We start from the raw sequence: 27,506 nt of genomic DNA, 5'->3' as shown, positions 1-27,506 counted from the left end.
TGAATTGGTTCATGTTTGTCTGTCTATTATTCTTTGTTTAGCTCATGTATGTAGTATGCAGGTTATCATGAAATTCACTTTGTTTCTTAAATAACCCTATTAAATTTTGAAAGCAACTTTCCTAGTAAGAACAGCAGTTTAATTTGATTTATGTAGGCAGGGATAAAGTAAAATTAGAATTGGTTTATTCAGGGCAAGCATGACTTGCTATATAGTCAACATGGTATAATTAAGCAGGCATGTAAAACATATGTCCATGTATATTACAAACAAATATACTAGTTAGATTACTTACATTTTAGTCCTGGTCTTCTACACAAATCAAAGTTTCTAATGTACTTAATTTAGCACTACCTTAATGTGTTTGTGTGAAGGCGAAGGAGGTAATGCATTCATCTGGAAACTTCCTGCTCATCTTTCAGGGACAAGTTTAAATGTCACTATTATGATATTAGAGTACCGTCTTTCTCCCTGTTTCCCAGCCAGGATAATGACTTTGTGCACGTATAATATTAATCCATACTTTCATTCCATCCATCATCTGTGCTCCCTTAACACTAATGTATTTCTTTAAAAGACATAATCTCTAACTCCAAAATCTTTATAATTAATTCAGTGGAGATGAAAAAGCAGATAATAATTATAGCACAGTGAGATAAGTGTTGTGATAGGCAAAAGGACAGGATTCTGTGTATGGAGGTGGGGTATTTAACTCGGCTTGCTGGGGATGAAGGTGGATAGAAAAAAAATCGAAGAAGAAATAACGCTTACTCTGAGTCTCACAGGCCTGTGTAGGATTAGGTTACAGTCCTACATTCCACAAATAGAGACCTATATTTTTAAGACAGAGATGTGAATCTGAAGGATAGATAAAGGTTACTCGGGGTCATATGTCTAGCTGGAGATGGAGGGGCCTATAGGAGAGGCAAGAAAGGGGGCTGCAGACAGACTGGGCTCAGATCCCAAAAGCCTCTTCATGTTTAGTCAAAGAATTTGAATCTAATCCTGAAAGTTGTGAATTTGAAGATGGTGACATTTGCATTTTAGAAAGAGATCTCTCTGAGAGAATCATGGAGAATCAATTGGAACAAAGCCAAATACGTGATATTTGGAGTAACCTAAGCAAAAACTGAGTCTGTCAGTGGCAGAGACTAGAAGGAAGGGATAGTTTCAAGAGCAATGTAGGAGGCTGAGTTGACACAAAATGGCAGCTGGTTAGGTGTGAGGCATAAGGGAGAGAGTCTCTGGTGACACAGATTTCTGGCTTTTGGAACCTGTTACTTAGCATTATAGTTTGCTATATATGTAGGGTCTATTTCCCTCACATGTAAACTCTGATGAAATTATGCCTTCTGTATCTCTAATGCCTCTATCACATAGTAGGACTTTAAAACTTTTGAATGTATGAACAAATGATGGTGTTAAAGTAGAGCCCTGGAGATGTAATTGTGTTACCTGGACAATTACTAATTGTAGTTCTCAATTTGCAAAGCAACCAGGCAGTTCACAACATACACTAGAGAAATGGAAATGGTACATTCTCAATCATTTACACTAATGGAATGGGAATGGAGCTAAGAATAATTTAAAACAGTATCCACGGTTTTAATATACTGTTCCCCTTGAGGGTTATACGAGGAAAAAAGTTCTAGAAGGCACAGAAGTGGAAATAAACTACAATTTTGTCCCTTGGGTAGAAAAATCTATTGTCATTTATAACAAGCATGGCTGCTGTTTGCAACTGCCAGAACCCATTCAACTAAGACTACAAGATCTATGAGGCATGTGGCTAAGTCTGTCCCTTTACGGTTGTGTCCTCAGCCCCTGGCACACGGAAAACGTCCACTACATATCACTGAAAGAGTTAAGACAAACACCTGGAGTTTTACAATAACGATGCTTTCACTTCCCTGCTTTGCCATCCTTGATAATGAGTGTCCTGATTGTGACAGTCAGTTAGGGCCCACCCATTCCAAAACATCATTCGTGGTATTTCTAAGAAGGTTTAGACCTTCCAGTATGTCACATACCTGTCTTTCCTTGGTGACTTTTCCTCTGTTTCCACCCCGCTGTCCTAACTCAAACAGTCTACACTTGAGGTGTTTTTTTTTTTTCTTTTTTTTTTTTCCCTCTTCCCTTTTATTGTCTGTTTTATCCTTTTTCCTTCCAATCTCTGGTGGAAAGGATCACTGCCTGTTTGGGGAACCACACATAAAGTGGATATTCCTCCTAATGGGCAGAAATAATACAATATTTTCTTTGTCACACCTTTACATTTTTATATAGCCCCCTTTCCCCTGCCAAGAGCCCAGGACTGTTGCTGTTTTATCATTTTTATGCCTATGATATTTTGAGGTGTAGACTACCGTGTCGCTTACAATCCTGATTCAGATGCATTTGGGAACCATAGGCAGTGGGGAATTCAGTTGCAGCTGGATGTGGAATTAGTTATGTGTCATTGTTCAAGTTTAGGCCTGAGCCCTTACTCACAATGTGGACCAGAGTGGTGATAAAGGAGAAAGGGGCTCTCTCTATCTGAGGCTGTGACAAACCTGAAATCTGGACTTGACACATACTTTTGAAGAGAGAATTACAATTCTCTGAACTTATATTGATTATTAATGATCCATAAAGCTTCAAAAGGTTAATGTATATATTGCTCTTAGAAGACAGTAGTAAATGACAAATACTAAATGACCATCATGTTGCTTCTTGGTGGATATGCCCCACAGTGTATTCCACAAGGAAGACCCTGAATTAAATTCTAATTTCAGAGAACAAAATCTACTTCAGTAGCATGGCTAGATTTCTACTTCTTCTTCTATAACTTTTATCAGGCCCATATTATACTATATCAACATTTATTGGTTTCTCAGACATACCATGTTTCCTCGAAAATAAGGCCTAGCTGGACCATCAGCTCTAATGAGTCTTTTGGAGCAAAAATTAATAGAATACCTGGTATTATATTGTATTGTATTGTATTGTATTGTATTGTATTGTATTGTATTGTATTATATTATATTTATTATATTATATTATACTATATTATACTATATTATATTATAGTAAAATAAGACCGGGTCTTCTATTAATTTTTGCTCCAAAAGACGCATTAGAGCTGATTGTTTGGCTAGGTCTTATTTTCAAGCAAATGCGGTGTATGTCAAACTTGCAACTAAAAATACATATTTTGGTCTCTACTGAGTAAAAGTAATTCAAATTTACTACACTCTCAAATACTCAATTAAAACAAATATATTGGGCTACCAGTATTTATCCTTTTATTTAAGAAATCACTAAAATAAAAGTCACTGGAGGATGTGGCAGGCAGGCGTGGCTCCATTCATTAGAAGTTTAATCATATCTAGTATTTGGAAAATTAAAGGGAAGGAACAGAGTGGCCAACATGTAGTTATAGCTGGTAAAATGATTGGATCTCTTACATAATGGAAAATTTCTCATAGCAATAAGACATAGCAAGTAGAATTTTAATACGTATGAGGCCATTTTAGATAGTTCAAAGCCAGAAGTCTGGCTTTTAGAATATTATATACAGTGGAAAATAGGCCAAAAATATTTGTTATCTAAGATGATTAGTGTTTAATTGCTACTGCCTGCATGTAGTTACTATAAACCTCTCATCCAAGACACATTCTTGTGCTTTTCCCTTTTGATATATGGAAGGAAATATTCCAAACATTTGCCTGTCTCATAAAATAATTCCTTTCTGTCAAAATACAACTTCTGATTGGAAATTTAGCTGCTATGAATGACACATATATTTGCTTTTTCAGATGTTGCTCCAAATTATTTGACTTCTTAAAAGGAATAGCTCTAAGGTAGCTTCCAAGCATGACAGACCTGGCTTTCCCTGAGGCCTCATTTTCCCCCCGGAAAGTATGACTTGGGGATACATCCTCAAAACACACATAGCATAGTGAAGCGCAGAGAGTATAGGTAACAGGGTAGGAAATTAGTTGATTTCCATTTTTCTCCTTTTCCTCCCAGTGTGGTATTTTAAGCCCTTTTAAAGCAGTTCCATAGAACAAAGGCACCTAGTTTCCCTGGATAGGTATCAGGGTAACGTCAGAAGATAATGTCAGTAACACATTCTAAATGCAGTCTTTTTAATGCATGTGATTCTCAGGCTGCAGTTTACAAAGGCTTTTCTTGTCAGTTAAGTTTTTAAATTGTGGTAACATAGACATAACATAAAATTTACCACCTTAACCGTTTTTAACTGTATAGTTCAGTCCTGTTAAACACTTCCAAAATGTCGTGCAAAGCAATTCTTTTAATCTTGCAAAACTGAAAACCTGTACCCTTTAAATAATAACTCCCCATCCCTCTCTCTCTCTAGTCCCTGGCAACTACAATTCTACTTTCCGTCACTATGAATTTCACTAATCTAAGTAGCTTACCTTAAATAAGTAGGATCATCCTGTATTTATTGTGTTGTGACTGGCTTACTTCACTTAGCATAGCGTCCTCAAGGCTCATCATGTTGTAGCAGGTGTCTGAATTTCTTTCCCTTTTAGGGCTGAATAACATTCCGTTGCATGTATAGACCACATCATATTTATCCAGGTGGAACAGTTGGGTTGCTTCCACCTCTTGTGTATTGTGAATAATGCTGCTATGAACATGGGTATAAATATCTGTTCAAAATCCAGTACTTTGAGGTATATACGCAGAAGTGGAATTGTTAAATTGTATGGAGATCCTATTTTTAATTTTTGAGGAACCCCCATACTGTTTTCCTTAGTGGCTGCATCACTTTACATTCCCACCAACAGTGCACAAGGATTCTAATTTCTCCACAGCCTTGCTAGCACTTGTTATTTTCTGTTTTTTAATTTTTATTATTTTGATAGTAGCCATCCAAATGGGTATGAGGAAGAAAGACTTGAAATTCCAAACCAAACCTGCTTTGCTATCTGCACTTACACATGATTTAAAATATAAACTGAAATATAAAATTAGTTTAAGTATTTGTGATGTAAATGGGATACAACTAAATTACATCTTTTTTTTCTTTTTTCTTATTAAATTTATTGGGGTGACAATTGTTAGTAAATTTACATAGATTTCAGGTGTACAATTCTGTATTACATCATCTATAAATCCCATTGACCACCCAGAGTCAGTTCTTCCATCACCATATGTTTGATCCCCCTTATCCTCATCACCCACCCCGCACCCCCAAATTACATTTTTTTTGAACTGTGAATCTATAAGATATGAGTTCAGTTAGGAAAGATAGTTCTAATGGGTCCAAAAATTTTATAAAATTCTTAAGAGAACAATAAACTCACATGACAGAAAACAGTGCTTTGTGGTAAAACTGTTGCCAGCTAACTAAACACCTATGCAAAAATTGTTGAAGTAAATCAATTTTGGTTGCTTATTAGCAACTAAATATTTAAAATAATGTAACTAATCTATTTCCTGCTCTTTCCCCCTTCTGGAAAGGTGACTCAACTTAGAAACTTGACCAAACTTCTTTGTGAACCTGAAACATTCAATTCAGTAGAGAAAATGTGCCAGCTCTCTAACATGAACTTCAGCAACCTGTGTGAAGAGAGTGTATTTCATGTGCAACTCCTGGAAGCAGCGGAGCTTGGCACCGAAATCGCAACGAGCTTACTGTACCATGACAATATCATATCTAATAAACTGAGGGATTTGCTTACTGGGGATCCAGTCAAAATTAATTTAAATATGGATCGGTAAGTTTTTCCATTGTCTTCTTCCTTGGTGAAATCCCTTCTCAAATTACTGAAATGCCGAGTCCAATTTCTTCTCTTCTGTTTCATTCCAGGTTTCTAGAACAGGCATTGCAAATTAATTACTTGGAAAATATCACACGATTAATGCCGGCCATAGAATCCATGCTGCATGTCAATAACACTGCAAACACTTCTGAAAAACCAGGTGTGTCTCCATCCATATTTTAAATGCTGTCTTATTAGAAAATGTGTGACTCTCATGCTGCAGTTTTAAGAAAGGCTGTTTTGAAATTCCCCACGAAACCTGCTTTGTAGCTGCTCTTGCCCATCAGAAACCTGAAGCTTTCAAATGTGGTTACTTGTCTAAAGCAAAAGCACAGAAAGCTAGCAGAGAATGAAACAGGAAAATTTGATTTCACAGCAAAAATATCTTCAAAAATTTAGCTAGTTAGACTACTTCCCTTTTGTTTCTCTGATATATTAAAGTGCATTAGGTAGTCAGTTGCAAGAGCTAGGATGAAATTTATTTACTTCTATGCGAATAATATGATTTTAAAAATAATAAAAAAAGATGTGCTGCTCGCTATAGAAATCTCAATTCAGAACCTCCTATTAGTATTCTGAGCATGATGTATCACACATACGTTTCTTCTTTGCACAATACCTCAATACTGAAAAGAAAGGCATTCAGAATTTTGGACAACAGACAGCCACAAAATTGGAAGAGCACTAAGTCCAAAAATAAAGAAAGTGTATTTGCATAAGGGGTACTTCATAAGGAAATCGAAAGGCATTTGCAGAAATAAAGGCTTTTGGCAGAAATCACCATCTGCCAAAATAAAGTTAAAATATTATGCGTTAAAAGACCTAGATATGAAATAATTATAATCACTGTCCTTAAAGAGTTTGAAGTTAAACACATTCTATTTAAAAGTGAAGTAATGATTATGAAAACCCTTTATAAACTGTAGAGTGCTGGGCAAAGTTAAGGAAAAATGTCCTGCAGCATTATGTTGTGGAGTTAGTTAACCTTGCCCTAAGTTCCCAATATTATATGATCCGAGGTTAAAAAAGCATTCTGAATTTGTGTGATGTTTTAAATCAAATGGAGAGAGGTATATTTAGTACAGTATGTGGTCTGAATCTATAAGGAAACCATATTTTCCTTGAATGAAACTTGAATTGTAGACATCTAAGGAAAGTTTATAAAACAAATCCATCTGTTACCTTGGCTTAATGATATCATTAATAGGAACAAGTCTAATATAGATAGAAATACATCCTACAGGTGCAAAGTTTTCCAGAACTGGGAGATTTCTGTTCCTGACACAGGCATATATGTTGAATATATGTTTTGGTCAAAAAGGTTTCTCTGTGTTAGTACAACTAAAACAAGTCACAAGGCAACCAACATGTGTTTTGGTTTTGTTTGTTTGTTTGTTTCTTGCAGGTCAGTTAATAGAAATGTTTAAAAATGTTGAAGAGCTGAAGGAAGAACTGAGGAGAATGACAGGAATGTCCAATAGGAGTATCGATAATTTGCTGGCCATTCCTATCCCAGATAAGAGAGCTGAGGTGAGGTGGAATGTATTTGTATTTACATCCAGATTTTTTTCTTTTTTCTTTCTTTTTTTTTTTTTTTTTAGTCTAAATAGCATATAGTATTTGTTGAGCACTTATCAGTAAAATACTGAGTAGTTGAATGCTGAGTAGTAGCAAAAATATCTTCAAAAATTTAGCTAGTAGGTGAATTTTTCATGAAAGTGATAAAATTAGAGGCCTAATTCTTAAGTGAACAGAAAAGAAAAATCCTGAAGAATATTGTCACTGTTCCTTTCCCTCTAGCTTTCCTTCTCCTTCTTCTTGCTTCCTTTGTCCTCTCCTTTTCTTTACCCCCAGGTGGTTTTCTTAAATGTGTTGTGCCATGAGTTCTTTGTATTCATTATCACAGTTACATTATCTGAGGTAAATTTGCAAATTCTATTATGATGATATCAAAATAAAATTTCAGTAATCTAATTGGGAAAAAAACACCCAGACTATTTACAATTTGTTGAAACAAAAATAAAAAAGGAATACTCATTTTTGCTTTTTAAAAGTCCCAAGACAAGACACAGTATATAAAATATATATGGTCAAGGGAACTTTGGGTAAGTTTGTGGATGTAGTGAACATGTGTTGGTGTGAAAATGAATAATGTCATTTCCTCATAGAATGATAGCAGGGTTTTCCACTTGAAATGTCTCATCTTTTATCCACTGTCCAAGTCCATTGTCTGGAAGTGTCATAGAAATTTTCCCAAATAGATGCAAAGCTTAAGGCTTCCTTCATTTAAAACGAGCGTGTGCCAGTTCTAAGCACAGTCTCCAATATTGGATAATTTTTTTTAAACCTTTAAGGCTGCCTTTGGAAAATATTTTTACTTGTGTCATGTTAATTGGTTCTCGCATATAAAAATTAAAATTGCTTTGCCTTCACTTTTTCCCTCTCATCCCAGCAAATAATATTCATTCGCCTTTTCCCTTTGATCTCACCTTTTGCTCATTAGATGCTCATATCTAATTTTAGCAATCATCTTTTTGGCTTCTGAGGAGCAGATGCATTTTAATAAATTTAAACATGTAAATGAAGAACATACATTCTTATTATCTTCAAAAGGAAAGAGACAAGTTTCTATAATCTTGACTTTCTGAAACTTTTCTCTTTATTTCAACTCAGTGGCACTGGAGATGACATCTTTTTTCCACATTCACACCTCATTTTTTGCACAAGCATTACTGTGCAGGATGGTTATTCACATTATGTATGATTCTGGGCCTTTTTTCTTTGCCTTTCATCTCGGGATTCAAGAGTTTCATTGTACAAGATTATAACTTCAAGCGATTATAACAATTAAATGTAATTCTAATAAACTAAGGTTAAAGTTGAAAGCCAGCATGAGTCTTGTACTAGTATTTTCTACTAAATTACTCCACACCAATTATCTTTCTTGGTACCATCATTCACCCAGTCATTCAAGCTAGAAACCTGGGAATCATTGTCAACACCTCTCTGTCTCTTTTCCCATCTTATTTCGTAAGCTTTCCAGTGAACTATGCGTTCTCTATAGTTTTATTGATAGTAATTAGTGCTTTAAATAAAGTGTTTCCTTTTGAGGATAATGTCATATTCTTAAATGAAGTCTAAGAGTATTAGAAAAACCTCTCAAGAGGGACAGATGGCTCTCAAAGGATTCATAGCTAAAATATTTTTCTTCCTTCAACTTGTAGATCATTTCTCATGTGTTCTGGTTGCATGCTTGTGATGCTAATATGACCAATCCCAAATTGGAAGATGCAGTGAAGGAACTCTGCAATCTGCCTCTTCCAGAGAGATCCCGTCGGTCTTACCTCATTGGACTCACTCTTCTGCATTACTTAGACATTTACAACTTCATGTACAAGGCAAGTTGCTGTTGATGAAATAGTTTTATAGTCATGGTTTAGTATAAAAATATTTGATTACAGGTGTATGCTCTTTGATACTATAAGGAGTGAGATCTATTTATATAGCTTTCGGAATTATAGTTTTATTTTAGAGTTAGATGGGACCTTAGAGATCAGATAGTGCCAATTTGCACATTTATAGATGAGGAAATTAACATTATTGCCTCACTAACTCTCAGTTTGTATATTCAAGACCAGGAAATTAAATTCAATAGATACTATATTAAAGTGAGAAGCACAAATATTATGATAATTTGTTTTACAGTAAACAAGCATTAATTTGGTAGGATAAAAATAAAGATAAGAACAAAGGATATGTATTTAGTTTTTATGAGTAAAAGAATGAGGTTTTTTGTGTGTTTTTTAAAAAAATTTGTGTTTCCTTCATTGATTTAGATAGAGGCTGCCATTAGTTATCTAGCAGAACAAAACAAATGGTCATTATAGGGCTTGGTAAAGTCAGCAATGACTCCTTCTTGCAATAAGTAGATGCTTATAAGTACTTATTTGATAAAAAATTGAAAGAAAAATATAAACATAGGAAAACTAAGCACTATGTTTATCCATATCTAACTATTTACATGTTATTGAAAAAGCTGGAAAAAAATGTCTTTTTTGGTAAGAAAAACCAAAATCAACATGGCTGACTTATATTGTTGAAACATAGCAAAGCAGATGGAATGTTTTAGGACTACTTATAAAAAATCCGTTTTTGAGTCCTCATTATCTTACACCTCTATTTCTGTAGTGACCTTTAAAATTGGCGTCCCTGCCTTCATACATATCCCCACCCCCCCACCACCCCTAAAGCAGCCAGAGTGATCCTTTGAAAACTGAGTCACATTATATCACTGCTCTGCTTACACACCTTCTAGTGGCTATCCATTTTATTCAAGTAAGGCCCCAGATTCTGTAAAGACTCCATCATCTTCACGACCCCTTCCCATCTAAAATTCTGTTTATTTGACTACATCCTGGGTCCAGGGCTGCCGTGTAGCATAAGTGAGGCACCCTTCACATGTTTTGCAAGGTTATTTGTCTTTACTCAACCCTGACTTCAATAAGGCCAACTCTGACCACCCTTTTTAAGATGACAACCAACCTCACCTATGGTACTCTCAAACCTCCTTTCCTTGCTTTATTTGTTATCTATTGCCCTTCCAGAATAATACTATATCTTTTCTTTAATATTCATTTTTATTATTTGTTTTCTATACACACACCATTAGGATATAAGCTCTATAATTCCTCTTTGTTCACTGAAACACCTCAAATACCAAGAACGGTGCTTGGCCCATAGAGGAACTCAGAAAATACCTCTGATCCAAACGAACATTTATTTCATATAAACTATAATCTGAAACACATTTGAAGTGATATTATTAATTTTGTTCATCTAAAATTTTAATTTTTATTTTATAATGCCTCAGCCGAGCAGATACCAAACCAAATATTTCTTGTTGAGTCTAGTAATTAAACGTGCATTTGACAAGCCGAAGACTATACCTAATTCTTTTAGGTGTTGCACACAAAAATAATGAAGCTTTTCTCATCATTAGTCAATTTATTTCACATCAATGTAGTAATACCTAGAATTTTGGAAGAAATTGAGAGAAAAATTAGAATGTTGATTCTAATTTAGAAAAATCTGACTGCAATTAGTAGCTGTGCTATTGAGGCAGCTATGTCTTCATGACATCTTTCCAACTGAATCTTGTGCTTATAACAGTGATTTATTTCATCATTGGACATGCCAAGAGCTTTTCTTCCTAATGGACCTCACACATTTCCCCTTCTGCCTATAGCCTTCCTCTCCTTATACTGGCTGTGGTTTGTTCTTTCTCTCTTTTGGGGTTCCATCTTGGAAAGACCTCTTTTGATTTCTTAGCTAAACTTTCCTTACTTCCTCATATCACATAGCCTTTTGTTTGTTGACTTGTTTGGTATCTGTTATTCCTATTAGACCAAAGTTCCTTTAGTGGAAGGAGGAATCTAATTTGATACTACTGTGTGCCTATCACCTCACCCAGTGCTGGGAGCACAGTGGGCATTTAATTAATATTTATGGAGTAAATAAATGAATGAGATGATAAAATTACTTTAAAGTTTTAAAGTATTTTCAATGTTTTTTTTCCCTGTAGCAGCAAAGCATTATGAGATTATGATTAAGCTTGATAAATTATGTGAGCTTTTTGACAGAGCCTTTCTGCTTTTAAGAAGCATGTTATATGGTTTTTGAGCAATAGTATACATGAAGAATTGTGTAATTGATATCTGCCTTTGTGACTTTTAAAATAATTTATTTTTGGCAACTTTATTGAGGTATAATTTATATACCATAAAATTCATTCATTTTAAGTGTACAGTTGAATGACTTTTTCTTTTCAGTAAATGTCTAGAATTGTGCAACTATTACCATGATCTAATACTGAAATGTTTCCATCAACCCAAAAGAAGCCTATGTCCATTTACAATCACTTCTCATTCTGACCTTTAGTCTTGGCAACCTCTGATCTGTTTTCTGTCTCTATGGATTTGCCTTCTTTAGACCTTTTATACAAATTGAATCATGCAATATGTGGTCTTTGTGTCTGGCTTTTTTCACTTAATATAATGTTTTTGAGTTTCATACGTGTTGAAACGTGTGTATTTCATTTTTTTTATTGGCAAATAATTTTCTAGTTTAAGGATATCTCTTCTGTTTATCAGTTCACTTGGATTGTTTTCACTTGTTGGCTATTGTGAGTAATGCTGCTATGGACATTCCCATACAAAGCTTTGTGTGGACATGTTTTCGTTTCTCTCTAGTAAATACCTAGGAATGGAATAGTGGGGTTGTATGGTGTATTTATGTTGACACTTTTAATAAACTTCCAAAATATTTTCCAAAATAGTTGTCTTTTTTTATATTCTCACCAACAATGTGTGAGTGTTCCAGTTTCTTTACATAAATCATTTGTTTTTTTATTCTGTTTCTGTTAGGTGTTTTTCCCCAGGGAAAATCAAAAGCCAGTGGAAAAGATGATAGAACTCTTCATAAGGCTTAAAGCGATTCTCAATCAGATGGCTTCTGGCACACGTCCGCTTCTTGACAAAATGAGGTCCCTGAAACAAATGCATCTGCCCAGAGGTGTTTCATTAACGCAGGTAGAAAAATCACCCAATGATGCTCTTGTTGGAAAATTCCTTTTGTCATATTAACTTGACAAAATTTAATTGAGATTAGTTATAACATGTTATAAATGAAGTACATTGAAAAAAATCTATAGGAAAACTCTTCTCTTCTGGCAACATTTTTTTGCCACTTAAATCGGTAAAGTTTAATATTCTGCATTTACATTTCATATACATGTTTTAAAGGAATTATGGAAACTATAAGTGTTCTCTAAGCATTATCAGGTTTTCTTTCTGTGCTGTTTTCAGTAACGTTTATAATGCATATAATGTTCATACATCATGGCTTTTTATCTCCCAGACAATGTATAGAAGCAACCGGATGAACACACCCCAAGGGTCATTTAGTACCATCTCCCAAGCATTGTGTTCCCAAGGAATTACCACGGAATACTTAACTGCCTTGCTGCCCTCTTCCCAGAGGCAAAAAGGCAATCACACCAAGGATTTTTTGACTTACAAATTAAGTAAAGAGCAAATTGCTGCAAAATATGGAATTCCCACACATACCAGTGAGTATACTTCAAAATTCAGCATGGTAATGTCACATCCTAATGTTGTCTACTCTGTCTTAGCCTTTTATAACATATGAAGAATTAATCTTCTCCAAGTATAAAAATAGAAAACAATTATAGAGCACTACCGCACACATGGTATGTATACTAACTCATTCACTCTTCACAGCAACCCTCTGTGCATGACCATATCTCCATCTTAGTAAAAGGAAAGGAGGCACAAAGAGGCTAAGGAAGCTGACCACAGTCACCCAGCTTAGAAATACCAGAGCCATGCTTTGAACTCACGCAGTATGTTGCCAAGTCTAGCCCTTTAGCCACAACACTAAGAATTTGTCTGTCATAACTACACCTTTTTTGCCAATAGATAATACGAAAAACATACTTTACATCTGCTTAGGTCAAGATTTTTTCTTAACTTTCTAGAATTAGAAATTTGTATCAACATACAAGTTTCATGAATGCAGCAGAACTACAAATGTTTAGTGGCACATCAAAGCCATCTATTTGATCTATAAACTTTGAGATGCAAAACACAACTAGCTGAGCTCTTCCAAATAATATATAGATGTTTAGTGTAGCAATAGGATTGACTCATTTATTCATCTTTTTATTCATTCAATAAACATTTATTGAACAGCTCTTAGGTGTCTGGTCCTTTCCTAGTAGCATAGTGTTTTGTTGTTGTTGTTTTTTAATTAAGTGCTACTGAGGTAGATCTGTTGGAAGCAATTTCGAAATGTGATTTTCAATCTTTCTAAGTCCTCTTGGCAAAATGCAATCACTTCTTATGGGCTGTTCATTGGGTTAAACTTTTACGCCTTAAAAAGATTTGTTACTATGTTTTCTAACTTTGATATCAAATACTTCACATCTGTTAATAGCGCTAAGGAATGTACTTTGGGGCGTAGTAACAATAATCTGTGTCAATTTACCGTCAGGAAATAGATTCGAAATACATATACTAAAATATTTTATGACACTTTCCTTCCAGCTCCATTTTGCTTCTCCCTTTATAAAGACATCATTAACATGCCTGCTGGACCTGTGATTTGGGCTTTCTTGAAACCTATGCTGCTGGGAAAGATTTTGTATGCACCATATACCCCAGTCACCAAGGCAATAATGGAAAAGGTTTGACTATTAAAATTCAAAGTTTCTTGCATATTAAGATGATTTTTAAAGTAACTTCCTAATTTACTCTAGCTGACTCAGATTTCTTTATATCTTATCTACTATTACCTTTGGCTTTCTGAAACTGAATAATTCTCCACTTCTGCCCTGCATATGTTTAAGCAACTTAGATTGGGAGGTAGCCCTTTGAAGAGAAATGAACCATATTGATGCTTAAAGATAAGGTTAGTTAAAGCAAGACCTCAGACTCTTCAATTTATCTCCAAAATTTTTCCGCAACTCTTGTCTAACTTTCAAAGTATGTAAAAATAATGGCATTAGAAAAAAATAATATTGGAGCATTGCATAACTAATTTATCAAAAACAGTCCCTAAATTATAGATTCTTGACTTTATATTTGGTTGTATGATTTAACATCTTATATAAAAGATAGACATTAAGGACGACAGCATTATTAAGAGTACCTAATCAGCTACGTCATTTAAACATAGTAGCATTTCCTTCTCACTTTTTTTTGTTTTATTATACTTTTATTTTGAAATATTTCTAACCTTATAGAAAAGTTGTGAAAATAATGTAAAAAATTCCCATAAATATTTCAGCCAGATTTGCCACTATATATAGCAATCAGTATATAAAACATAAGGGTTTTCTCCTGAACCACTTGAGAGTACATTGCAAACATTATACTCCCATTACCTCTAAATACTTTTGTGTTTGTCTCCTCAAGACAAGAACATTGTCTTACATAATTATTGTACAATGATCAAATTCAGGAAATCTTACATGAATAGAATTCTGTTATCTAATACCAGTCTATATTCAGATTTCACCAGTCATCCCAATGATGTCCTAAACTACAGCGATTTTTCCCTAATCATTGACCATGGATTTCTTTTAGTTGTAATTTCTCTTTGGTCTCCTTTAAGACCGTCAGCCTCTCTTGTCTTTCATGACATTGTTATTTTTGAAGAGAACAGTACCATTGTTTTATAAAATATGTCTTAATTTGGGTTTGTCTGATATTTTCTCCTGATTAAATTCAGGTACATGGTAAATTTTTTTTTCAACTACAGTTGACATTCAGTATTATTTTATATTAGTTTCAGGTGTACAGTGTATTGGTTAGACATTTATATAATTTATGAAGTGATACTCCAGATTAGTTTGGTACCCACCTGACACTATCCATAGTTATTACAATATTATTGACTATATTCCCTATGAGAGAATCCTTCTCACTTTTAAAATTGGCTTTCATGATTTGAATTATAAATTTAATACTTTAAAAATGATAGAATTAAAGTGAAAAAAAATGTTCGCTTTACCATTATTTGGTCATTAAACTATAGTTTGTGTGAATTTAACATTATTTTAAGTCTTTATAAAAATAGACATGAGGTCATCACCGATTTCTAGAATGTTCTTTGCTTTATTGTTTGTGTTTTAATACCTTATTTGCTTTATTGACTACACACTTCTACATAATTTTGCATAAATTAAGTCATTACATGCTTATTTTCTAAGTGCAGTATTTTTTTTCTTTCCTTTTTCCTTAACTCTCATTTATTTTTGTTCCCTTTTAATTCTGCTCTTTCTTCCATGTAAACTAATGAATGTTAGCATTCAAGGAAGTGCCTTTCAATAATTTATGCACATTCTTCTCATTCTTTATAAATTATTAAACTATATATATTTATATGCAGAGATTGTTTGCATTATTAAAATTAAGTTGTATTATAATACTTTTTTTTTTTTTTTGCTTTGCTTACATAACCATACCTTGTGGAAATTCTTCCAACTCAATAAGTATAGTCTAAGTCATTCTTTTTTGAAGATTGAAAAATTTTTCATACCATAGAAGTTACTCAGCCAATCTTCAATTGTTGGGCATTTCTTTTTTTCTCCAGTGTTTGCTTTTGGTTTTGCTAATGTAAACAATGTGGCAGTAAATACTCTTGTGCATATGACTTTACACAATGCTATATTTATTTCAGTAGGATGAACCCTCAAGATTGAGGGATTGAAGGATATTGTATATTATTTTAATGACTGTTGTCAGATAGCTTTTCAAAAAAGGCAATATATGAGAGTACCCCCCTTATATCTTTGAACTAGGATGTTTCTTTAGCAGTAAAGTTATGCTTATTTTTGGTAAAATGAATAATTATTGAGAACTCCAGAAGACATGCTTTCATTTTGGCTGTAATTTTACTCTGCAGATGAAGCAAATCCTACAATTTCCAGAGTTTTCATCAATGATCTTGACCCTATAAAAGCTTTCATTTAAAAAGTTTTAACCATGTGGTGAATTTCTCACAATATTTTTTTTTACCTTTTAGAAGTGTTTCTTAAAGTGATACAACAAAGCAACCTTTTAAGATACCTTTTTGAAACACTGGAAAAATACTAATAAACCAAATGCTTTTTTTTTTTTTTTTTTTTGTCTTTAAGTCTAATGTAACTCTGAGGCAACTGGCGGAATTAAGAGAAAAATCTCAAGAGTGGATGGATAAGTCACCACTTTTCATGAATTCTTTTCACCTGTTAAACCAGACGATACCAATGCTCCAGGTAGGAGGAGATGGTTCTGTCATTCACCTTTGTATGAATTATAATTCTTTGAAGTTATAATTGCCATCATTATGGGAATGGGCAGGTAGAAACAGAATCCATAGTCAACAGATTAAAATTGCCTGTCCTCCAGAGATTGAGCCTGAGACAAGATAACAGATCTGTCACTCATGTTCATCATCCTCACCTCCTGTATCACAACTTCTCTGTCTGTAATTCACAGATAAGCCATTTTGCCAATTGATCTTGAGACATAGCTACTGGTGTAAATCTGTTTTCCAAAAATGAAATTCTCGAAACACTAGTTAGAATATACTTTTTTATTTCTCTACTTTACATGATGTTTTGCTATTTAACAGAAGCAGAATTCCTAAAATACTAATATCCTAGAAAAGAATGATAAATGCGAGATCTTTGATTGAAACCCGTGACACTCTAGTTTAAGTTAAAGATTTGACAATGCAACTCAAATACAGTGCATACCAGTTGGAAAGTGTAATTTGCTGTTCTTGTGAAAGACACAAAATTTTCTGGAAATGAAGCAAATAATATGGGGAAATGTTGCAATCACAAATAGAGCTATTAGTAATTGAAAGATCGAGCAGCAGAGTTAGATCAGTTATCAATTGGAGAAGAGAAAATTGGCAGAAATGATAACACAGGAACTGCAAGACAGAATGGCTTGCCTGTCAGAGAATTGAGAGAGGCCCTTGGAAAATTGATGGAGTTCTAGAATATTTTTGAAAAAACTACCCTTCTTTATAATCACACTCAAAACGTTAAACATACAATGAGGAATTTGTATCAAACAACTTTGTCAGAAAAATTATATTTGAAACATGATTTACTCAGTCTTTGACTAATAATTAGCACACAGTTACAATTACAACCTGACTTTTATTGTAAATAATACAATAAATTGCTAAAATATATATGTAATCCGTTTAATTAATATGAAATAAACTTTTCATCAAATGTCTTCCCCACAATTACTGTTAAATTTGTTTGTAATTATAAGCATGTTCATTTTAAGTGGCCTTAAATTTTCAGTGAATCTCAGATAACACAGGCTACTTAGACAGTACTTCAGTGGCATACGCACTTTCTGAAGTATAAGATTGCTCTTTTCTTCTTAAAATGTTTTTTTTTTCTGTGAACAGATAAAAAAAAGCCACATGTATGATTTCATTAAGTTTTGCTGACTAGAGTAATAATTAACCAAGGACATGGCCAATTCATAGTAATTCCCAAGTGCAGTCATTTACTAAAAAGAAACTCTGTGACCATGTCTTCAGGTGGATCATCACCTAATGAAAGTATCTTTATTCTGTTCTAGACCAAAATAAATCATTATTCTCAGTTATTGAGCAAAAACTTATTTCTGAAAATGTGCACAGAATTTGAAGTTTCCCACTTTTTAATGCAAGACCTCGCTTTGCCATCGTGAACCCTTAGGCCAGTGCCTTCAAACGCTTGATCTGAAGTTTATGAATATCTAAAATGGGTATTTTGATAACCACTTCACAGACTTGTGAGGATCATATGTGTGGAAGCATTTAAAAATAGTATTGCATACCATAGAGAGGATTGATTATGTGACACTCTAAGTTAAAGATTAGACATTGCAACTCAAATACAGTGCATCTGGTTGAAAAGTATAATTTGCTATTCTTGTGCAAGATTCAGGATTTTCTGAAAATGAAACAAATGCTGAGTGATAGGGGAATGGAAATAAAGCTCGATGGATCATTTCTGAATTGCAGCTAACACACTGTTTTGCTTGTTAATAACACTCTGATTCCGATTTTCCATGATGCACAAGTTAATGCCTGGTAAATAGATTTTGGAGGACTCTGTTTATCATGTGTGATAGCCATCAGTCTCATGCTACCAACTACTCTTAGACCCCTCAGCAGTTATGAATTTAGTGACTTCTATTACATATACATACGCTCTATTAATAATATTATTCTTAATTGTTTATCTCCATGATCACAAAATGGAAAATATTGTTAAAAAGGACAAAATAATAAGTAGTACTGTACTGCCCTCTAAAGGGACAACCAGCTTAAGCCTAGTTCACATAAAAACTAGGCCATTAATTTGCATGTAGATGAATAAACATTTCTTTAATCAAGTTGAATTCTCTTTCTTCAACTTTTCCCTTGGCTCTCATTGTATGTCCTTAAAGGATTTTAGACAATTTCTTTAGTTCTAGCTTTGTCATCTATTAACTAAGGATAATAATACTTACCACAAGGTGTTATTAAAAATTGAGAAAATCAAGGAAAACTCTATTTGACCATGTCTAGCACATAGTAGGATCTCAGTAAGTATTAGCCAATAGTACTTCTACAGTGATAGAAGTTATGTCTCCTAATTTGGAAGATACCTATAAAAGCCTTGACATTTTAAAGCATTTATGTTTTTTAAAATTTTTTTCAGTCTTTCCATTGATATAGAGTAATGTAGTTTAATCATCAGTTTATTTTTTCATGTTCACATCATTGCATTTATTACAATATAAACAATATTATAATAATTTACATCTGACTATTCTGATGCATCATTCATCCCTACTTTATAGAAAAATAACTTGGAAAATAACAGCTGGAAAAGGCTGAGTGCTTGCTAAAAGATTCTCAGCTAGAAAGAAGTAGAACTAGTATACCAATGAGTGGTGTTGTCAAATTCCATGAAGACATCACAATTTTTGAAAGTTGTTTCTGTTTGTTTCAGTTGAACAAAATTCAACCATGAACCATCAAAATTGTGTATACCATATGTTAAAAACAAATACTGCAATACCTATGGACTGTTAAATTGAATGTAATTTCCTAATGTTGATTATTATGGTCCTATCTGGCCATTTTAGCATGCAGACCAATTTGTGTCTATAAACAAGCAAAAGCCCAGCCTTTCAAGCCATTACCAGCCACAAACCTACCTTCTTTCTTTCTCAAGGATACGTATGTGAGCCTTTGCAAGATGATGCATTGATAATGCTTAGTGGTGGTTACTTTATTTCACAGTGGACGATATTAGAGAGATGATGATTAAACATGTTTTCTTCTAGTTTTAAAACTGATTGCCTATTATTATTTGTTAGAATACTCTGAGGAACCCCTTTGTGCAAGTTTTTATAAAATTCTCCGTGGGACTTGATGCTGTGGAACTATTGAAACAGATCGATGAACTCGGTGAGTCCAGATTCACAAAACTTTTATTCACTCTCATGTCGGAAATGTAAAGAAACATTGTCTCATATGAGAACTTCTTTTCCTTTTCTTCCCTATTTGGTTTCTAGCCAGTTTTTCAAAGAAAACTAAAATTGTGGCTATATCCATCCATCTTCTTCTCAGTTAGTTGGATAATTATAAGTAGTAATGATTTTTTGGGTACTCAGCGTCTGTGGTTAGTTTCAATAATTATAATGCATTGTATTCTGCTTAATGCAGCTTTTCTACAATCACAGGTAGGTTGGTGGGTTGCTAGAAGTAAGAGGACGCTTTTTTTTTTTTTTTTTTTTGCCAGCTTGATGAAAAGTGAGTCCTTAAGGACAAAGAAAGATGAAATGGTTTATCTCTGTCTACATTTAACATTTTATCTCTACTGGTCTCAGCGTGACTTTGACTAACCCAGAATGTAACTGGAAGAGGTTATAGAGTTATCAGAAGCAAAACAAAAGCAACGCAGAGACTCAAAAGAAAATAAACCTAAATCAGTAGTCAGGTTGGCTCCTCCTCTCACGGTTATTTAAAAGGACCAGGTAGAAGAGGATCAAAGCAAATCGGCTGAACTTACGCATTCCCTCTGCCACGTCCCCACCTTCAACCTAAGGGAGGCAAAACATCTAATTCAGTTTGTCTGACTCACTGTTGCTATGCAACCACGGGTTTGAGGCATGGATTGAGAGCATCAGAATTTGGCAGCAGTAGAGCAAATGTCCCTCTTCCTCCTGGAGCTCCAGGTACATACCTTAGATAGCAAACCAGTGGGGAGGAATTATACCTACATTTGTATTGTACAGTGTATATATCTGTATGTACTTTACAATAGCCCAGCTTGATTAAAGAAAGATATTAGTGGATTTATTCTCTAAAAGTAATATTCGGGTAAGGAACAATTTGATCAAAATATCAGGGATATAGTACAAAGTTCTTATATGAATTTTGTCCTTCCCAACTTTGGCTGTAGGAGGGGATTTTTAGAATTTAATGTAAGACTAAAATGAATATAGCAGCAAGATGATGTTTGTGTAATTGTATATGTCACTCAGTGTCCAAGAGGTTGTGAAGTTTGAATTTGGGAGGCGCTGACCCTTATAACTCTTCTTTGACTCTGTCTACCAGCACTTCCCAAGAATCCTTGCTATACTGTTGATTTCCAATGGCCACTGGAGGCCACTGTTCAGCCACAATTTTACCCCTCCCCCACCAACATCTTCATCAAGCAAAACATTTCACTTTAAATTCTAATGAGAAATTCATTGAAGAACTTGCCCATTGTGAGAAACTTAATCTTATAGTGGACAATGGAAGAGACCTGTTTGGGTTTTGTGAGAGGAAATTTACGATAGTCACAGCCTTCTCAGTATTCATGATCAAGTCAGTGAAAATTTCATTGGCCAAGTGATTTATTAACTTGCAGTTTCGTATTTACCCTTTGTCTCAGTTGATTTCCTCATAAGGAATCATGAAATTGAAGAACATTTAAATTCTCTTTCTTCTAGAGTAATTATCTGAAATAAAATCTTGATTGTTTTATCAAGATTAATACAGATATTAATAGAGATAATCCACATAATATTTTAAATCAAACAACATTAGAAAATTGTAAGTTCGTGGCACAGATTCTCAGTCTTCTAAGAAAGGATTCCGTAGCACAACTTATTGAATGATACAGTGTATTTGTTCTACACATGCTGCATAGAATTTCCTTTGTTTAAATTCTTGCATTCACATTCTCTGAACCCAACAGGCGTTACTGTTTATTTGAAACTTTCATCTCTAGTTTATAGTTTTCTTCCTAACTGCATGTAGATACATTTTTTACAATTATTCATGTGTAGTCATGGGTTAATTACATTGTAGCAGAATACGCTATTAAATTAGCCTGTATCATTTTTGAACTTGGGTTTACTGTACTTGCACCTAGCTCAACATTCTCCTCAATGAATATTTGCACAACGGGGCACATTTTACTAGATGTACAGTACTAGATATTTTTGGAGTAAATTCTTCAATTTTCTGTTATTTCTAGTTTAATGTATACTTAACCAAAATTGAAATATTTTGTCTCAGTACTACTAGAAACAACATTATAATGCATTATGTTTTGTCTGTTTTGCTTTGCTTCTTTAGATATTCTGAGGCTGAAATTAGAGAATAGCATTGACCTCATTGATCATCTCAACACACTATCTTCCCTGACAGTAAATATTTCCTCCTGTGTATTATATGACCGCATTCAGGCAGCAGAAAGTGTAGATGAAATGGAGAGAGAGGCTGAAAGACTCTACAAAAGCAACGAACTCTTTGGAAGTAAGTGTTATGCCACTAGAATTTGAGCTTCTCTTTGTACTAAAATTGGCCAAATTCTTCCTTCACCTCTTTCATCCAGAACTCAGAAAAGTAGCCTGGGGATCACTGTCCTCTCGGATGTCCTTAGAAACAAGAACCTTTCATGTAGTCAAACAACCTTACCCTCTCAGAAGCTTTCCACTCATGTGTAATTTTGTTGGTATGGTTAAAGTTCAGACTGAAAAGGATTACATAGTTACAAGGTAACATGGAATCCGTCCTCACAATCAGTCAAGATTAGTCATTTCAAAGTGTGTGTGTGGGGGGGCGGGGGAGTGTGTGTGTTTAATTTCAGTAAGCAGCTTAGAGTGATATATGTAATCTCGTTGCTTAGTTTGTGATTATATCCTCAAGCTCCTGCTTTGAATCTCCGAGTCTGTCACTCTTAGTTAACCATCTGTTCTGTAAATTAAGAGCCCAAACTTACTGTCACACTACTAACTCAATTATCTGTTTGGCTTTCCCCTATATGTACCCTCTAAACAATAAGTAATGTCAATCATAAAATAACCTTTCTGCTGTTGTTGCCATTTATTTTTAGGTGTTATTTTTAAGCTTCCTTCTAACAGAAGCCAACACAGAGGCTATGACTCTGAAGATGTCTCTCTTCCTCCTGTCGTAAAATATACCATCCGCATGAGTCTCAAGACCTCGCAGACAACAAGAAGCATAAGAACCAAGATTTGGGCCCCGGGGCCACATAATTCTCCGTCACACAACCAGATCTATGGCAGGGCTTTTGTTTACTTACAGGATAATATTGAAAGGGCAATCATTGAATTGCAGACTGGAAGGAACTCCCAGGAAATAGCAGTCCAAGTCCAAGCAATTCCTTATCCCTGCTACATGAAAGACAAGTAAGTCTGTGCATTTCTAGCCCTTGTTAATAATCAACCATTTCTTCGATAACTCATTTCTGTCCATTCAATCACATGTGTCAAGTGAAAAGGATCACGTTCATCAAACCTTTGTCAAATGTGTGTTTCCAGGAAAGGGTCCACAGTATAGAACCCTGTTCTAACGTAGCGGCTCATCATTAACAAAATGATGGGAATATTCTTACCAAATGACCTGTGTTCTCTTTGTCATAACGTTTAGTTTTCCAAGGACGTTGGTGCCAGAATTTGGAGAATTGATCTCCAGACTTGAGTGCATCATTGCATGATTTCGCTGTGATCCATTCTCTGCTGTTCTTACCTTTCTCCAGTCAAATGAGGGAGTTAAACAAGACTCCTATTTAATGCAAAATCTGTGAGTGCATTTTCAGGAAACATTTGATGGAACACATCATTGATCAATCTCTAAGATAAATATTGTGTTATCTAAAACTGTGTTAGGTACTATCAGTCCCCTTGCTAGGACTCTTTATCTAAAGTGGTTTTGCTAAATGAACAAGAAATGTAAAGGTCATGCTTTTAGACAATTGAATTTGAATGTTCAATAAATCTGCCAGTCAGGTAGCACTGAATGGCTCCTTCATTGTGACCATGGTAAAAATCCATAATCAATCAATCAATCAATCAATCAATCATAAATAAATAAATAAATAAATAAATAAATAAATAAATAAATAAATAAGATTGGAGGACTTTTTAAAGCTCATCCTCCTACTCAAAATCTTGAGGCTGAATATTACTTTAAAGGAATTCTACTCGTTATTCAGTTCAGTTATTGCAGTTTATATAAAATTCAGATGCTCTGGATGCTTTCTTTTTCTTTCTCTCTCTCTATTGATGCTTCTGTCTCCCCTGGCTGCTTCAAGAGCTATAGAGGAGATGAGGTTATGTAACCCTTTGTGCAGCAATGATAGAGGCAGACAGGCAAGGATCTCTTCAGTGGGTTGTCAAGGTGAGCTGCTTATTGGGGAGGACTGTTAGGACTTTGCAGCCTGAACCATGTATGAACTGCAATGGCTTGCAGTAACAGGAATAACCTGAGGGTTCAATTAAATGAAAATTCTCATCTATTTTCCTGCTCACATTTTTTTCCCCTTGTAAATTTTGGTACCTGGATGTTTCTTTTAAGAATAAAAATAAATGTACTCTGAATTCTTTTTAGGAGTATGATCACAATGCCTTACATATACATATAAAGTCTTTGTTGCATAGTAAGTGCTTTCACATATAGTGTTTCATTTGTTCCACTTAACAACCTCCTAAGGTAAATGGAAGCAGGTATTATGAGCCATACTTTTCAGATGAAAAAAAATACAATTCAGAAAGGTTAAGTAATGTGTCCAAAGTTATACAGCTGGTACCACACTGGCCCTTTGATTACAAGACCAGAATTTTCTCCTTTATCCTATACCAAACCTAAAGTACCCAATCACTTGGAAGAAACATTACAGGGGATTTGTTATTAATGAATAAGGAAGGGCTTTTGCCTAATTCTAGAGCCAGAAACAGCATCAAGGCTGGACGTGAATCAAGACAAAATTCATTAAGCAAATATTTTTTAAGTGCCTACCCATGCCAGACAGTTTCCCAGGGATCAAAAAAATTGGATATGGCCCCAACTTTCACTCCTCCCCCACAAAAAAACCCTCATATCTCTGATGGTAATACACGTCTGATGCTGAAGTGAGAATGAATGATGATGATGTCATGTTCCATTAATATTTGCATTTTTCATGGAGAACTTAAAGGTAATCCCTTAGCCTTACGATTAAAAAGGAAATGGCTTTGGGAACCTTTCTCTAAGCAAAAGCTTCAGTGGAGCTTACTATGCAAAGCAGATCAATTTAGAGTTTATCTCACTGAAAACTATTCATTTACCTTAGCCCATAGAAAGGTGGCTAATGTAGAAAACCATAGTTCTTAAAGTGTGGTCCCTGGACCAGCGGAATCAGCATCACCTGGGGAATTGTTTAAAATGCAAATTTCTTATCCCACCCCAGATGGGATATAATAAATCAGATATAATAAATCAGAAGCTTATGAGTAGGGCTCAGAAATCTGTGTTTTAATGATATTTGATGAAATATCAGAAATCTGTGTTTTAATGATATTTGATGATATTTAATGATATTTGATGATGATATTCAGATGCATGCTCAACTTTGAGAAACACTGCATTTGAACGTTCAGGTATCACGAGGAGGACACACAGGAATATATTCAGGTCTTGATGAAGTCTTCCAGTGAACCTCTAGTTAGCATATTACCAGAAAAGACATTTCTATACTGTTAATGAAACATCTCCTGGAGCATTATTTGAGGAATATAAGTTCTTTGGCTTCATTTTTGAAATGAATGCTTTGAGTTTTATTGGATTTTATTTGGGGAAATTTAGTTTAATAATCACTGTGAGCTTCCAAAGAGTAGATAAATACAGTAATTTGGGAAGATATAGCTTTTACCTAGATAAACCAATTATCATCTAATTCTAAATCTGCCTTGTTAGATAAGAATTTAGTTTAGACAGAAGGATTTTGAGCCTTGCAATTATATCTATGTAATAATTATTTTCCTGGACAGGACATACTCAAACACACTTTAAATGATATGGCAATTTTATCTAACAATCCAGAGCTGTTTTTCATTCTTGCAGCATTATAGCAAGAAAATCTGGGCCCACTGTTAAGTCAGCTTCACACTTCATAAATAAAGGAGTAATATTAATGATTATTCTCAATTTCAAATTGGGAGTATGATATCAGTGTAAGGAGGAATGTGTTCTTTATATGCTACAGTCTGCAAGTATGACATTCAGTTTGGTCACTGGATTTGTTTGTTTGTTTGTTTTTGTTTTTTCACAGCTTCCTAACCAGTGTCTCTTATTCTCTTCCAATTGTGCTCATGGTTGCCTGGGTTGTATTTATAGCTGCATTTGTAAAAAAGCTTGTTTATGAGAAAGACCTCCGGCTTCATGAGGTATGTTAAGAATCTCTTCTTATTATGAAAAAGTTATAATTGTATAATAATTAATTACTATGATTTTCATCATGCCTATTCGAACTCAGAAAGCCTGAGCCACACCTTGTGAATTAGAAAAATACTTTATGCATCATAAAGGCAACTGATAAGATGGTATTTTGCTTTCCCAAAAAACTACAGAGAAGTTATTTTCTAAGTGCTTTTGAGCTTCTGAATAAAATATTCTGAATAATTCAGAGATAATAATAATTTATATATAATAATAAGATATTCTCAATAATTCTGAACAAAATCTAAGTATGATTTGGGATCGTAAGACTAATTTTTGCCCATGACTTTCGCTATAGCAGTTAGGATCTATCAGAGGAAGTTTAAATAATAAAAATAGTACTATTAAAGCAAGAAGAGTGGTGTATGGTAACTAAATGAGTCCCAATACAGACATGAATATAGATATAGAGTTGACCCTGTATAATGCATGGGTTAGGGGCACCAACCCCTATGCAATTGAAAATCTGTATATAACTTTTGACTCCCCCAAAACTTCAGTTATCCCTTGGTATCCACGGGGGATTGGTTCCAGGATCCCAGCAGATACCAAAATCCATAGATACTCAAATTCCTTACATATGAATGCATACAGTCAGCCCTCCACATATCAGATTCTTATCTATGGATCCAAACTACTGTTTTCGATCTGCAATAGATTGAATCCTAGGAAGTGAAACAGAGGGCTGACTGTATATTTATTGATAAAATTTTGCATGTTAGTGGACCCATGGTGTTCAAACAGGTATTGTTCAAGAGTCAATTGTAGATACACAGCTAGACGTAGACATAGACATAGAAAGACAGACATAGACAGACATAGAAATAGTCATAGAAATAGACATAGAATAGACATAGACATAGACAAGCATCGACAGACATAGAAATAGTCAGAGACAGATATAGACAGACATAGACATAGACAGACAGACATAGACATAGACAGACAGACATAGACATAGGCATATGGCTTGTTTCAGCTCTCAAGAAACAAATTCTCTTCCCGGTGTACCTTGTCTCCTTCAATTCCCATCTCGTCTATCTCACACTGACTTGGGATTTATGGACTACGAATTTCATGTTATGGTACTGATTAGGTTAATACTATCACAATAGAAGACGGGATCTGGGATGCAAAGCACTGTATCTTTAGCATATTCTTTGTCATTCTCCCCAAATCCAAAATCTCTTACTTCTTTTGAGAATTTATGAAAATGCACTGAGTGAATTTTGGATTGTATTGGAATAGAATTATTTTATCTGCTCATCCTGTAATGAGTCCATTCTTATACTCAGGGCTGGAAAGAAAGTGAAAACATTTCACAACTGGGGCACAATAACTATTGCAAGGCCTGGCTGACAATCTGAAATAATGAGGTTAGGGTAA

The 27,506-nt window shown here is 34.4% G+C and overlaps 1 protein-coding gene across 2 annotated transcripts in view; it reads left to right on the top strand.

Annotated features, from left to right (window-relative positions):
• Positions 1-27,506, top strand: part of ABCA12 (ATP binding cassette subfamily A member 12) — a gene marked incomplete at both ends in the record, with an annotated part of 162,092 nt that overhangs the window by 84,011 nt on the left and 50,575 nt on the right. For both annotated transcript variants that reach the window (XM_081051201.1, XM_081051200.1), the window contains 12 exons: positions 5,476-5,732; positions 5,825-5,937; positions 7,183-7,307; positions 9,002-9,175; positions 12,200-12,364; positions 12,693-12,903; positions 13,901-14,040; positions 16,495-16,614; positions 19,724-19,814; positions 21,978-22,157; positions 22,738-23,053; positions 25,954-26,068. In XM_081051201.1, coding sequence (XP_080907327.1) covers positions 5,476-5,732; positions 5,825-5,937; positions 7,183-7,307; positions 9,002-9,175; positions 12,200-12,364; positions 12,693-12,903; positions 13,901-14,040; positions 16,495-16,614; positions 19,724-19,814; positions 21,978-22,157; positions 22,738-23,053; positions 25,954-26,068 — 2,007 coding nt within the window. The remainder of the gene's footprint in view (positions 1-5,475; positions 5,733-5,824; positions 5,938-7,182; positions 7,308-9,001; positions 9,176-12,199; positions 12,365-12,692; positions 12,904-13,900; positions 14,041-16,494; positions 16,615-19,723; positions 19,815-21,977; positions 22,158-22,737; positions 23,054-25,953; positions 26,069-27,506) is intronic.

Source organism: Rhinolophus hipposideros, assembly GCF_964194185.1.
Source record: "Rhinolophus hipposideros genome assembly, chromosome: 6".
In the NCBI taxonomy this organism is placed as follows: domain Eukaryota; kingdom Metazoa; phylum Chordata; class Mammalia; order Chiroptera; family Rhinolophidae; genus Rhinolophus; species Rhinolophus hipposideros.
Note: the sequence above shows the minus strand (reverse complement) of the source record. Positions and strands in the feature narration are given on the sequence as shown.